The 15591-nt window shown below is 48.8% G+C and overlaps 1 protein-coding gene across 2 annotated transcripts in view; it reads left to right on the top strand.

Moving 5' to 3' along the window:
• Positions 1-15591, top strand: part of EPHB1 (EPH receptor B1) — a 426979-nt gene that overhangs the window by 157390 nt on the left and 253998 nt on the right. For both annotated transcript variants that reach the window (XR_003518576.2, XM_027586952.2), the window contains exon 3: positions 7167-7848. Coding sequence is in view for 1 of the 2 variants with exons in the window: in XM_027586952.2 (XP_027442753.1) it covers positions 7167-7848 (682 nt within the window). In the remaining variant the exon portion in view is untranslated. The remainder of the gene's footprint in view (positions 1-7166; positions 7849-15591) is intronic.

Raw genomic sequence — 15591 nt, forward strand, 5'->3', positions numbered from 1 at the left:
TGAATAAAAATGCAGGTGTGTAATACCGGTGCTGCAAAGCTGAATGCATGGAGTTATTTTGCTTGTCGAAATCAACTAATAAATTAGTCAAAACATAATTCCCTGTCCTCAAGGAGCTCACAGCCTGGTAGCTCCAAAGTCATACGCGGAGCAATTAACATACAGTTCAAAGCAGTGTATTATGAAATGCGAAATTGTGTGGAATAAGCTCAATCATGCTTTAAGCATTCGGAAAAATGGTAGCTGAATACAAGCTAGGATGGCATCACGGAGAACAGGATACCTGAGCCCCCTCACAGGAGGGAGCCACACCGAGAGCTTGGCTCGACCACTCATCAGCTGCCTGGCTTCAGGCCAACTATTGAATGTCTCTGGCCCTCAGTGTGCCCATTTGTCAACAAAAGGTTTTGGTCTACATGACCTACAGTGGTTTCTAGCGAGATCTGTTCTTCTCTGGTTCCATGTCTCGGAGGGATTGAGATGGCATGAAGGTGGGGTAGAAAAAAGGTGTCACGCTGGTCAGAACATGAACAGCAGCAGCAAGAGGTGGGGATGGGCACTGTCTCAGGGTGCAGAAGTGAAAGGATGTGGCCCTGGTTTGAACCCTTGCCATCTCTTGCCTGGTCTGTTGTCATTACTTTCTGACAAACAGCAAGCCAGGGCGTAAGTCCAGGCAATAAGTCATGCCAGCCCTCGCACATGGTCCTGGGGATGCAAGAGAGAAGCCAAATAAGAGGAACATTGTTCTGGAAGAAATGGCAAATTATGGTGACAAAGTGGGTGTGTTCGACACGGAGGGTGCTTTTGGCCTGATACCTGCCTGATTCCGGGCTGGAAAATCAAGTAGTCCTTCAGTGGGCTCCTGGGCCCAAGGTTCTGATCCCATCTTTGGATGACCCTGGTGATTCTTCTCAGGCTCCCAGCATCAGTGATAGGATTCCACTTCCTTGGCCAGCTGTCCCTTCTCTCGTTGCCATCTTTGCCTCAACTTAGGCATCACTTGTTCAACCACAAATAAACTTGGTCAAGCAAATACTGGTCACTTGGGATATAGGGATAAAGGAATGAGAAGGGCATCCCTGGCTCAGTGGATAGGTCAAACAAGGGCCTAAAGTTGCAATGGGCATGCCTTTTGTGGATTATAGAGACCAAGCCGGCATTGTTGGGGTGTTGAGGTAGGCTGGACCAGAAAACAAAGAGGTTTTTTTTTTTTAAGATGTATTTATTCATTTGAGAGAGAGAGAGAGAGAGAGAGAGAGTACGGGGGGAAGGGCAAAGGGAGAGGGAAAGAGAGAATCTCCAGCAGATTCCCGCTGAGCACAGAGCCTGACTCAGGGCCTGATCTCACCCTGAGATCAGGACCTGATCTGAAATCAAGAGTCAGACACTTAACTGACTGAGCCACCCAGGCGCCCCAAAGAGGTTTTCTTAAAAAGCTAGATTGAAGTATTAGTTACATGTCATAAAATTTATTCATTTGCATTGTACAGTTCAATAATTTTTAGTAAGTTTACAGAGTTGTGTAGTTAATCCCCACAATCCCATTTTAGAACATTTCTATCACCTCCAAAAAAGATTCTTCATGCCCATTTGCAGTTACTGCCCATTCCCATCTCCAGTGCCAGGGAAGTACTAATACTTTTCTATCTGTAGATTTGCCTTTTCTGGACAGTTCATGTATATGGAATCATGCACTATATGGTCTCATACAGCATAGTGTGTTAGAGGTTTATCCATGTTGTTGCATGTATCAGCACTTCATTCTGTTTTATTTCTGAATAGTATTCCATTGTCTGGCCACATCAGATTTTATTTAGGTGTTTACTGGTTGATGGACAATAACAAGGCTCTTAGGTGCCATATTGGAGTCTGGGTGGGAGCTCCAAGAACAGAGGACTAAAGTCAGATTGGTGTGCATTATGAATCTTAGTCCACAAATAAAGATGCACAAGAAAAATCCTGGACCTTATTTTCTTGTAGTCAAATATTTCAGACTCTGAGCACTCCCTGTCCCACGAGTTGATGAGAATTTTAGTCTCGAGTAATGGTTCTTTCCACCACACTTGTGCAAAGCTCCCAGAGGTCCCTACTCAGAGCAAATCGGAGAAGGCTGCTACATTGTCCATAGGCCCATGATCCTCTGAGGCCCAGCCACCTCCCGGTGTCCTAAGCATGCATAAAATTCTGGAGGTGGTGGTGGCAGAAGGTAATAATTGTTCATACCTATCTTTACATATATAAAAGAATATCTGAGGCTTGATCTTAGAAGTGAATGGCTGAGTCAAAGGGTATGTGCAGTTATAATTTTGATAAATAAAACCCCAAATTTTTATAGAGGCTGTACCAGTTTGCCCTTCATCTAGCTATGTATCAGAGTGCTTATTTTCCACACCTTCTCCAACACAGTGTGTTATCAAACTTCTGTCTGACAAAAAAAAAAAAAAAAAAAAGGTATCACAATGTAGTTAATTACCATTTTGGTTTATATTGAATAATGTTCAATATCTTTTCACATGTTTATCAGCTGTATCTATCTCTTTTTTAGTGAGCAGTTTGTTAATATCCCTTGCCTGTCTTTGTATCTTATTATTGATATATAGATTATCTTTGCATTATTAGGGGAAATTAACACTTTATCCATGATAAGTTTACAAATAGTTACTTCCCAGCATGTTTCTGTTTTTTTTTTTTTTTCTTTTGATTTTACTTCTGACCATTTTTGTTATGCCGTTTAAAAAAATTGTATGGAGTTGAATTGACCAATCTGTTCATTTGTGGCTTCTGAGTTTCATGTCATAATTACTGTACATAAATTGTCTCCATGGCTTCTTTTAGTATTTTTATGGTTTCATTTTTAATGTTTAAAGCTTTGATTCACTAAGAATTTATCCTGAAGTAAGGAATGAGGTATGGAGGCAAAGTTGTTTTTTCCCAGATGGCTACTCAGTTATCATAATGATTTCTTAAAATGATGTACTTTTTCCCTACTGATTTGAGTTGTGGCCAACATTTTAAATGTTGAGAGAAACTACTGATATGACTTCTCAAAGATTTCACCCGTCACAGTGTCACCAGTAGGCTTGCAAATACCCTTTGCTCTAGATTCTTACCAAGACTTGATATTTTATCTTTCCAATTTTTGGCCAAGCTGATAAGCAAATCATGGTGCTTTGTTGTCATTTTAATGGGAAAAGACAATTATAGAAAGGAATACAGGAGGCGTAGGTCAGATGCCTGGAAGGAGAGGCTGAGAAGCTGCCACTGAACAAAGACCTTTAGGAAATCAGCTTTGGGACAGGCAGTGAGAGTACGTCCTGGGGACCAGGGCTGACGCGGGCCTTGGCTGAAAGGATCTGGGTGCTGCACATCTGGGGGGTAGGATATCCAGTGCTGGTAAGGCTCCTCTTTTGTAGGGAGCTGGGGAGCAGTGTGCCTGGGGACACAGAGTAGCTCAAGGTCTGGTTGGGGAGGTAAGACGGATGTGTTGAAGACCGTTGTGGGGATGCATGACCCGTGGTCTGGTCAAGTCTCTCTCTGGCCCCTCCCCCCAACTCAGCCCATGAGAACTTTGGGATTCTACTCCAAGATGTCCTTTCGGTTTCCACAGGTCTACTCCAACCTACTGTCATGGGTTGCCGGTACCACCATACGCACATCCAGTTGTCCTGACCGTGCATTGGGGTGGCCCTCCAACCCAGTTTCTACGTCAGAGAAATCTAAAGACCCAGTTCTGATCACCTGTACTTCTCCTCACTAAAACTGATGAGTTTGGGTAACTTCCAGTTACCCTCAGAATGAAATTCAGAGTTCTAGACCAGACTCATCCTCTCCTCAGTCTCATTCCTGCACCTGTAGCTTTTTATGACTCTTCTGCCACACAGACGACATTACTCAGTGGCACCAGGCCACATTGTCCCACCACAGGGCCTTTGCACTTGCTGTTCTTGGGCCTCGATGCAGCACTCCTTCTCTGTCCCTCATGGTCCCCTCCAGACACACACTTCTGGCTTAACTCTTATCCGTCCATCCCCTCTCAGTTTGGAGGGTCTTCCTTGACGTTCCTCTGTGTATCAGGTGCCCACCCCCTCTTGGCACCCTGTAATATTCCCTCACAGCAGTTAGCCCAATTGTCATTATTTAGTTATTTTAATAACCATTTGTCTAATTTCTGTTTCTCTCACTAGACTATAAGCTTCATATTGTTGTCCCCAGTGGCTAATAGAATGCCTGGCATAAAGTTGGCATTCGGTAAATATTTTTTTCATTGATGAGTGAATGAGGTATAACTCTAAAGCAAGGAGGCTGATTCCAAATATCACAAACAAATAGCAGTGTTTGTCCCTCCCTGCTGGGAATGCCATTGCACCCTCATCTCTGCTTGCCAAAATACTCTTTCTTCAAGGCCCCCACCACTAATTGCCACTTGCCTGGAAGGCATTCATACCTCCTCGAGCCAGCTCTGATCACGTTTATTTTTCCAATCCCTGTCTTACCCGCTGGCAGGGGAATGAGAAAGGGAAAGAAATGAACATGAGACTCTGTCATGGCCGTTCCCCAAACATCAGGGAGTTATTTTCATTTCTCTCAATTTCTCTCTACCCTTTCCCTTTGAATATACAGCTGTATTCCTCCTAATTTGCTTTGATCGCTCCCTTAGGAGCTGTCACAGAATCAATTAAATCTGTGTAGGATTTTTATAACCCAGGGTCACCCAGTATGAGTCCTCATTTTACAGATGAGAAAACTGAGGCCCAGAGAGGTTAATGTTTGAAACGATTACCTCTGTTGGGTCTTATAATACCAATCAGCGTCAGTTTCTAAGATAAATGTTCTCAATATCCTAGCTCCTCAAGAGTAGAAATGCCTCATTCTGTCTACTTAAGGCCCGCTGGTGGTGACAGTCTCAGTGCTAAGGTGAGCCCCGAAAGGCGGGCTTCCTTTCCTGCTCCCACACAGTGAAGCTGCGGTAGTCTTGAGTGGGGGTCGGGGACTCTGGCTGGGACAGGTTCCTGTCCTAAATGGGGCCACGGGCTTCAACCTGTGCCTTGACAAAGGCATCCTGTGTTCATGCTGAGACTTTACACAGCCCGGCTGAAGTAATGGACAGGGAGTCTGCTGTTTAAACACTTGCAGAACAGCAGAAGAAATCCATCCTTCCCTCCGAAGTCACACAGGGTCCACCAGAAAACTATTTCAAAGCGGCCACGGAAGGGAGAGAGGTCTGAAAATTTGAACTAAAACCACTGTCAGCAACTTCTCCCTAATATATTTCCTTCTGGTTCCAAAAACCCAGGCAAGCAGAAAGTAACTTTAACAAACACATTTAAATAGAACATAACATAATCTTTAAGAAGGAATAAAAAGTGGTTCATTGACATCTGGAGAATCAATAAGAAATTAAGCAAAGTCCAGGTGAGGTTTGGCAGTGTGCAAGGATCTGGAAGGAACTCATCCAGGACTCCAGGCTGGGGAAGGGACCTTCCTGGGGGGCTGGCAGGGGTGGGGGGAGAAGGAGCTTGGATGGATTGCTACTCAGGTGCTTCGGGGGCAGGGCCCCGACAGCAGGAGTGGCCGTGAGGTCACTCTACAGGGCTGGGTGGGCAGGGACAGCTCTCCATGTGCCCATTTTTCCCTCCACGCCATGCCTGGTCTTCAGATGCTCTGGCATAAGCTTGAAAGACAGCCTAGCCCTCCTGCTCCTACAGGGGGCTTAATTCTGTGCAAGAAGCAACTGTGTCTATTTTCCATGCACACAAGATTGACTTCAACTTTTTTAAATGAAGAATTCTAGTTTGTCTATTTTAGCTCCACACTGTGAACAATAAGCAATTAGCACAGTATTTAGAGAAATGGGTACTATTTTCTATCATTTATTTTTGCCACTGCTAAATATTAAGATCAAGGATCTCAATTTATTTTTTCTTTTCACTTTAGGAAGCTCAATTTCTTCTGTCCCTTATTTGTTTCAGGCAAGCAGAACAGAATTTAACAAACGTATTGAAACTTCCTGGGAATACCCCCAGTTCTTGAGGTCAGGGTCCTGAGAGCTCCCCAGGATGGGCAGCTACTTCCTCTGCCAGCCCAAGGAAGAAAGAATGACCCGGTCTGCCGCAGAGCGGCTTGGTTAAGGAAGCCGTGCCTTTAAGGACCTCCTGCCCCTTATTACCTGTTACTGAAATAAGTTAGTAGGAGCATTTCTGTGGCCATTCAACGCACTTCTTCCTATCTCTTCTCTATCCTGTCTCCTCTTATGGTCATGTGACCATGGGTGAATTGCATATCTGTTCATCTGTAAATTGGGGGTGACAGTATCTAGTTTTCAGTGTTATAGGGAAGATGGAGAGACAACACTTAATAAATGCAATGTTTCTCTTCTCCTTCCCGCCTAGAGGGCTGCTAAAAATGAGTTTTCTTTTCCAATGCAAAGCATGCTTTCTCTCCCCTGCAAAGAAGCCCTCCTTCCTCCCTGTGTAATATCCTCCAGCATTTCCTTCCTTCGGGTCCCTGCTAGCAGTTTGCACACAATGAAGCTTGATTTGCTTCCTTAAGGATCTCACTTAGTAGCCCCTACTCCTACAAGTTTTCTGGTCTAGCTCTTTCAAAGGGATTGATGTTATAAAACAGAAGTTTATGAGAATCTCTGTTGAGAAATTCTGAAAAGCCTTATATTCACATGCTTTTCATGACTCTAAAGGAGCTTCACCACAGTAAAGGAAATGAGGTTCCAAACTGAAGATTTCCAGGGTGAGGGGTGTCCCATAGTCAGATTCCTAATCCACGGGGGTGGCTGTGGGGAGGAGAGGCCATGGCACTGAGGTCTCAAGTCTCTGCTGTCACCTAGGCCTGGAAGATGCTGGTTGTCCCTGTGGACATAATGAGCCATAGTCACAGCAGGAGCGCTGTTGGTTGGATGAAGGAAGGCTTTCTAGAGGGAAACCTGTTATATTTCAGGGGGGCCAGCAGAGAAATTTTTGAAGTCTGCTTATGAGGAGGTCTTTAAAAGCAAGCTAGGGTTAGGGCATTCCTGTCTTAGGTGAAGCAGTGGGGCTGGTGAGCTCGTAAGGCCCCCTCCAGCACCAGACTTCTCTGCTCTGCCTCTCTTCTGGGTCTTCTTAGTCTCTCTTTTGTGTTTTTGCATGTGTGCGCCCGTGGTCTGCCTGATTCAGTGGGAGGAAGTCAGTGGCTACGATGAAAACCTGAACACCATCCGCACCTACCAGGTGTGCAACGTCTTCGAGCCCAACCAAAACAACTGGCTCCTCACCACCTTCATCAACCGGCGGGGGGCTCACCGCATCTACACGGAGATGCGCTTCACTGTGAGAGACTGCAGCAGCCTCCCCAACGTCCCAGGCTCCTGTAAGGAGACCTTCAACTTGTACTACTACGAGACTGACTCAGTTATTGCCACCAAGAAGTCGGCCTTCTGGTCTGAGGCCCCCTACCTCAAAGTAGACACCATTGCTGCAGATGAGAGCTTCTCCCAGGTGGACTTTGGGGGAAGACTGATGAAGGTCAACACGGAAGTTAGGAGCTTTGGGCCTCTGACTCGGAATGGTTTTTACCTCGCTTTCCAGGATTATGGAGCCTGTATGTCTCTCCTTTCCGTTCGTGTCTTCTTCAAGAAGTGTCCCAGCATTGTGCAGAATTTTGCGGTGTTTCCAGAGACCATGACGGGGGCAGAGAGTACCTCTCTGGTGATTGCTCGGGGGACATGCATCCCCAATGCAGAGGAAGTAGACGTGCCCATCAAACTCTACTGCAACGGGGATGGAGAGTGGATGGTGCCCATTGGGCGCTGCACCTGCAAGCCTGGCTATGAGGCTGAGAACAGTGTGGCCTGCAAGGGTAAGTCCTATGGCCTCATAAGGCCTCTGCTTCCTGCCCACCTGGGGCAGGGCCTGATCTGCGAATTTTCCCCATCTCCAGCTCCGGGTCACAAAGAAACAGAAGCATGTTATAAGCATGTAATAAGCCATATAATAATGGCTTATTATAAAGATCCGGGGAACCTACATCCCTAGTGCAAGGCATGATGATTTTTCAGTTGTGTCCAACCAGAATGCCAGTGTTCATGGTGAGGGAAGAGATAGGGAGAATTCCCAATGGTAGATAAGAACTTAATAACCACTCAGTTATATTTAGTTTTGGGCCACCGACATTCATATTCTCTCTCACATGTGTACATGCACTTTCTCCCCCTTCCTCCTGCCCTCCCTCCCCTAGACACATGCACACACCCATGTATCACGTTAAGTCCCATGCACTCAGGCATGCAGGATTGGGGTTGTCATGGACAGTTCACTCAAGGGTAGTTGAGAAGTGACTGGATTTGGAAAATATTTTAGGTCATTTCAGTTCAGCTCCCCACTACCCAACTTGGTCCTGGACCCATGGAGCTCGTGAACTTGAAGTTCTGTGCTTACCTATCTTGCTCCCATGGCTCAATGCCAAGTCCTGGGGCAGGGATGGGGCCTAGCTTTCATGTGTCCTGGCAGGAGATGCACTACCAGAAATGGGGGAAGGTGGTACCAGCTATTGTATAACCTTTGCTTGAATGATACAGAGTGGTGTGGTTGGGGAGTGTCAGGGAGCTGTTTGCTCACATGGGCTCCCCTCGGTCCAGGAGAGCACATGTCCAGTGGTAATAAATGAGCTGAACTGGCTGGAGATTCTTCTCCGAGAGTGAATAGGAGGGTCTAGAGAGCCCACGGTTCATTTCTTTAGTAAGTTCATGGAAGGTGAACACAGGTAGGGGGTGTCCAGAGTTGGGGAAAAGAAGAATGCTTTCTTTTATGAAATTTTGCCCATGGCAGTCAAAGCTTCAGATTCACATAGACCCAGAAATGACCACCTTGACCCTTGCTCATCATTTAGTTGGTGAGCTAGGTTGCTCCAGACCTTTGGGGGACAAGTTGTAGTTGGAGCTGTATTAGTCCTTGCCTATCTCCTTTCCCACTTCCTCTGCTCCCCAAATGCCTGCAGCCAGGCACCAGGCACAGGATTGCTAATGCCCGTCAGCCCTGCAGTCCTTTGGACTCAGCTAATTGCCTGGGCTGGTGCACTCACAGCCTTTCTGAGACCTGCTGAGAATGGAGAGTTAGGCCTTTGTGTCTTTATTGGATTTCTTGCTTATGGTACCCGTGATGGATGGTGTGGAAACAGAGGGGAGAGAGTGCCAGATCAAGTGATGAATCAAGGCAGACAGTTTTAAAACCGGCCTTGCCTGGCCCCACCGCACTCCTCTTTGTCCCCTTGGTTGGGGGTGGGGCAGGAGGTGCCCTCTTGGGCATTTGTCAGGGTCTGAGTGGGGACCTGGGCACTAGGCTGAGTTCTTAAAGGTGCAGGTGCCACAGCTGCCAGGCATGCTTGCAATAGTGCTGGTGATTTCTCCAGGCTTCAGAAGTCTGCCATGCTGCACTTGCTGGCTGGGGCCCTCTCCGTTTTCTCATTATTTCCCAAGCAGAATGGCAGGATCCGGGGCAAGCATTGATTGGTTCTGATTTAATTGTGACTCTGGGAGCAGGCTCTCATTTCTTTGGGCTAATTGGAACTTTTCTCTTTTGGGGGGTTCTGCTGTCCATGCTGCTTGTCAGTCACCTCCTGTGGTTGTTGTGGGAGGGCCTATGGAGACAGATATGTAAATCCAAGTGGTTTTTTTCCATTCTCCCCGCCTAGTTCCAATCCCCTTCTGACTGTTGGTGGACATTCCTCATCTAGAGTTATTATGAACCTGGCTTGATTTCACTGATGGCTTATTGCAAACACATCAGAGGCTGGAGGAAATGAGGACACCACACACAGTCACTTTGCCATTTTAGAGGCACAGACAGGCCACATTTTGATGGCAACTCTGAGAGTGGAGAGTGGAAAGGCTGGTGGCATCATGGATCTTGCAGCCCAGCAGCCTGGCTGAGCTTAGTGCCCTAGAAGGGCAGAGAAGCGCCTTTATTTTTCTGTCTCAAGAACTTTAAGATGCATCCTCCAAATCTTAGCCATTGGTTCTGCTGGCAATCTGGCTTTAATGGGTGAGCCAGAGCTCCCTTCCCAGGCCTTAGCAGCCTGCCCCAGGGAGGTGAAGAGGCCTTGGCCATTGACAGTGATCTTGGGAGGACTCTGCACCCTTTGGAGGGAGATGGGCAGTACAGGTGGAAGGATTTGTGACTGGTCCCTGTGGTATGTCTCCAAGCAAGGGGACCCCACCTATTTTGGGGGCTCATGCTATGCTGTCAGGTGGGCACCATGTAGCCCTTCACAGGCATTGTGGGGTGGCTTGCTTAGTATAGCCAGTTTTCATGAGGCCAGCAGTGTGGAGAATGGGGGATGCCAGAGAATTGTGGGTGAGCCTCTGTCAGTTGTCCTGGTAGGACTGGAGAAGGAAGGCAAGCTCCCCTCCTCCAACACAGCCCTGAGAATGAATGCCCTGGAATCTGGCTGGGCAAAGCCTGGATGGTCCTGGGCTTCACACAATTATGTTGACCTAAGAGATTTTTCTTTTCTGGAAATTTGAATCTGGGCCTTTTCGCCTGTGTCAGATCTATAGAATATCCTTTCTGTTATTTTTTGGCAAGACATATTTTGAACATGGACGGGAACTTTATTCTGACTTTCACTTTGCATCTGCTAAAGCCTCTCCTGTCAGATTCATGGGGACCAGTCGCTCAGTTGTGCAGAAACACCTGGAGACCAATTAGGCAGCCCAGCCAGTGAAGAGTGGTCCTGGCCTAGAGCTGCTCCTGTTCTGAAGAGGATAGTGATGAGAGGAGGGGGAGGCAGAGAAAGCTGTGGGGGGGAGCTTACACGTTAGGATGTGCAGCAAGCGGCAGATGCACTTTCTAGAGGGTTCCATGACCCCAGGCTTCTGCCAGACTCATCTTTTCTGCTCACACAGGTTGGGCCAATCAGGCAGAATCGTAGTAACCTGCTGACCCTGCCAGTGACTTTGACCCCATCTATGAAATTGTTAATTACTAGGAAAATGGCCCATCTGCCCCAACTTCATGCCTTATGCTCATAGTCTAGTGGATTAATGAGCAATCATGGCTTTGTCTTTACCTGCCGCATACCTTCCCTACTCAGGTTGATGGCTACGTTGATTTTCTGTGTGGGTCCCTGCAGTCTGTCCCTCCCTGGGGCCAGGGACACTGAGAGCTGGTGCTCTGCAAGCTCTCTCTGTGCTGTGGGGCCTGAAATATTGCACCAGTTGAAGCGGATGTTGGGGAGGATGGCTGGGCTGAGACTCACAGTTGCTAGGCGGAACCTGGGATGGGAAGGCCTCTTAGCTGTCTGTTAGAAGCTTCGGGGCTATAGTGTCCCATTTAGGTGCCCAGGGACGGGTCTCAGGTGCTAAGACAGCCTCTGGCAGCCAGATCCTAGCTGGAGCATGGGACTTGATTCTGTTTCTGCCCCTGAGTGCTCCTTGAGGGCCTGGCTTTCCCTCCCAGGCGTAGTCCCTGGAGCTTCCAAAAGGAGCTGCCTCATTAGCCTACCTTTCCAGCCACATTCAGGACTCAGAGAACGACAGTGCCTTCCATGACCTTCCCTGTCATCCTCCCTTATTCCTGCTCCAGGAGGAATAGGCCAGTCCGGGCTCACTACTGTTGAGGGCACACACTGACCCATGGGGCCCAGGCCTTCGTTGTTGGTGCTGTCACTCAAGGGGGGTGCAGGGAGATGAAAGGGGGAAGGGGGTGCATCCAGGTGGAAGAGGCCTAACCTAGAGACAGGAGCTGGTTTTAAGCCTGGCTCTGCTGTGAGCTTCTGGTGGCTTTTATGTAGGTCCTTTCCCATGATAGCCCCATCTTTTTTGCCTGCTTCTCAGGGCGTGTGAAGATCAAGTGGGCAATGGATTTGAGAATGCTCTGGAAGCCCACGAGATGCCATGTCATTGCCCTTAAGCCCAAAAACACACCATCTGACTCTGGCTTCTAAGAGAATAAGATTCTGGAAGGAAGGTGGCATGTGGAATCCCCACCCAGAGACACAGTTCAGCAGGACACCTGAACATTCAGTCATCACCTGTCTGCACCTATGCAGGCCCAGCTCCATGACTGTCCGGCAGTGACCAGGGATCAGCACATATGCGTGATCCATTGTCCCTCAACAAGTCAGTGAGTCAGGTAACACACATTTGGAAGGTGTGGCTTATGCAGCCTGCCTTGAAGCAGGTGGGGTAGGCAGGTGGTCTTTGTGAGCTGAAGGTCTGAGAAGACTCCCAGAGCCTGAGAGAGGATGATGGTCATCTGAAGCAGTGATTCTTGATCCCAGGGTGAGCATGAGAAGCCACAGGAAAGGTTTTATAAAATGACATCCCCAGGTGACCTCTTCTGAGATATAAGTGGAGGCCAGGCCAAGAACCCCAGATATAAGCTCTAGACCAGAACCATCTGTATTGCTGGAGTAGAGGAGAAGGGGGCTTGGGAGAGGTCCCTGAAGGCATCTTGGACCTGTGGGATTTGCAGAAAGGGCGCACCTGAAGGGATGTAGAAGGTGTCTGGGAAGAGGGACTGCAGGAGTGGGCTGGAGGCGGGGCAGACTGGCCAGCAGGGAGTAGAGCATCATTGCACCTGGAGTAGGGGCTGGGAAGGCTGTGTAGGGCCCTGACACCCTGAGCTGCTAGGAAGCCTGCAGAGGAGAGAGGGACAGAAAGCTGAGGGATGACTGTCTAGGGGTTACAGAAAGGAACAGCTTTCCCTGCAGCTGGCCAGGACCAGCTGGGTCAGTCAAGACTGTCCTGCGAACAAACATCAGGGGTGCCACTGCTGTCATCAAGGGCACGGTCAAACCTGCAGGACTCCTATGCCCCTCTCAGGGCCTGCCGGTCAGGGTTGGGGCTGAGGATCCATGTTCCAGAACCAGGAATCCATATGGCTTTTCCAGGGGGCTCTGAGGTCAGCTGAGACCATTCCAACTCCGGATGTTAGTGGGGCCTTCACAACTTCTAGGGTAGACCAGAGCAGTTCTTGGTGCATCCATGTCTCTCCTACTCCTACCCCAGTGCATGTCAAAGCCCTGAGATAGGGCCTGAAACCTCATTGGCACTGTCGTGTGTGGCCCTCCCAGGTGATCCTCAGGCCAGCCACTTCCCTGCCACTGCCCCAGAGGCCTCCTCTCCTCCCCCCCACCCCCAGCTTCTGCACTCCTCTCTCTCCAAATAGGGACTTTTTTCCTTGGTAATTTTCCACCTACATGTAAATTCCTTCATGCCTGGAAACCCAAGGGACATTTTGAACCTTTCAACAGTTTCAGCGCCTTTGTCAACTTGAATGGCTGAGATGAGCCAATTTATAAGCCTGGGGGAGTTGAGACGAAAAATCTGCAGGATTTGAAGGTGGAGAAAAATGTGTCTAATTTAGCTCCCCTTGGAAAAAAGTTGCTGGGGCCAATTCCATCTCCCTTGGGGTTGCTCATCCCAGCTTTGGGTTTCCACTGCATCCTCATCCTGGGTGCCGAAAGAGAAGGTGGGGTCCCAAGGGGAAGGTGTGTGTTTGTGTGTGTGTGTGTGTGTGTGTGTGTGCGCATGTGTGTGCATGTGTGCACTGAGCTGACAGCTGCATCCAGGGCATTGGGGAACCCCGTCCACTCACTCCAGCCCATCAGCTGTTGGCTAGGAGTGAAAGGAAGCCTGCACTAGACAGCTTCCTCTCAAGCCCCAGGGAGACCAGCTCTGCTCAGGGCTCAGGAGGCCAGGGTCATTAACACCGCAGCCTTGTAAGATGAGCTTCATAATAGGATTTCCCAACAGGCTACTTCATTTAGAAGTCTCTCGGGCTTCCTCTGCTCCCTACGGTGGCCCTGCCCAGCGCCCTCCAGAGAGGAATCCTGTGTAATTGGCTGGATGTAATGGGCTGTGACACCGGCATGAGCAACAGCAAACAGAGCTGGAAGGATGCCCCACGGCCTCACCAACTCCAGCGTATGGGGTGTGAGCACTCGGTCCCGGACCCTGGTGGCAGTAGGGCATGGCAAGGGGGGAAGAAAGGGGAGCGTTGGGTTCTAAGTCCCGTTGTGCTCTGCACTGCCCCTTTGCCTTTGAAAGACAGGTGTAGAAGCACCCCAATTCCACTAGTGTTGACCAAACAATTGTGATTCTCCCAGGTCGGCGCTGGAGTGACTGAGATTGATTTGGCAGGGTTCTGTGCCTGCGAGCTGCCCTAGGTGGGAGTCCATGACTTAATAAATGTGTGCTATCAAAGATGTCGACAGAGACACCATGTGGTCCTTACTCAAAGGCTGTGCATAGTGGAAATGTCACTGGGCTAGCAGTCCAGTTAGGGCTACTTAGAGCACCTTCATCGGCCCGTGAAGAACTAGAGAGTCTGAAACTACCCAGGCTGGGTAGGCTTGTGGGATGCTGAGAGACCATCTATTCTGACTACCACATTATCCACAGAGAGAGGGTGGCCAGGGAATGTTTGTAGGTACCAGTCTAGAGAGCCCTGGCTAGTTAATGTCAGAGCAGGGATCAGGACCCCTGGTCTGGGGACGCCTCTATCTACCTCTGCATCCCAGACTGGATTTTGTTGAAATTAACCATCCTTCAACACACAACATGTATCTTCAGGGCTATCAGACTTCTCAGCTGTTCTCTCATGGATTCCCTCCCTTGTGTCTGTGTTGTCCCTTGTTTTTTCTTGGGTTGGGCTCTTGGCGCCATGTTCTGTGGCTATACATTTCCACACTGTATATAGCACAGAGCTCCACATTGACTATAACTATCTTCTTTTTAACCTCTCTGGGTGTAGTATTGTCTCTCCAGATGCTGTGACATGTTGATCTGCTTGTGAGGCCATCCAGAGGGTACACAGGTTCTCAGGGTGGGGGGCAACCCCAAGCTCCCGGGGAAGGATGAGGTCTAAGGCTTTGTGCTTACGGAAAAGCAGAGGGCAGGTGGTGGGGCTGGAAACTAGAAGCCCGGTTGTGGCTGTCTAATGGGCATCAAGGACCAGCATGGGCCCCCAGCTTAGGCAGGGCGGTGGTCAGACTTACTCCCTTTGCTTCCTGTCCCCATCTCTCTCTGGAGCTGGGCAGTCCCTGCCTGAGCACAAACATCCACACAAACTCCCTTGCCTGGGTGAGGAATCACTACATTTGATTTTGAATCATGAAGATGAAAATCATACTGAATTTGAGTGGGGTCCTCCAGTTCTGGGCGCCAAGGAGCTCTGATGGTCTCAATTCTTTTCCCACTGGCCTTTGGCCGTTGACAAGCTGTGTTGACAGTGCCCTAATGCTCCTGGGTCTCATTTCTCCCTGAAGGCACTGGGGGAAGAAGACTGAGAAGAGTCAGCTCAGGGCAGTTGCCAGCGGAGAAGGAATGCCTCCCAGATGCAGGTAAACCACCAGAAGCAAACCTCAGTTTGCCAAGAGCACTTTGACAGGAACAGTGAGAGAGGGGCACTCTTGGCCTTTTCCTAGGGGAGGGGGTCTCTTCCTGTAGAGGTCCTATCTGCACTCTCCTTGCTGGCTGAACTAAGAGCTTGAGTATCAGTTACCTGATGGGGCAGCTGAGCCTTTTGTTTCAAGAGCCAGCTAATGAGGGCAAGGCAGGCAAATCCTGGGGAGATGAGGCTTCGTATAGAGGAATATGTC

Source organism: Zalophus californianus, chromosome 1 (genome assembly GCF_009762305.2).
Source record: "Zalophus californianus isolate mZalCal1 chromosome 1, mZalCal1.pri.v2, whole genome shotgun sequence".
Classification (NCBI taxonomy): Eukaryota; Metazoa; Chordata; class Mammalia; order Carnivora; family Otariidae; genus Zalophus; species Zalophus californianus.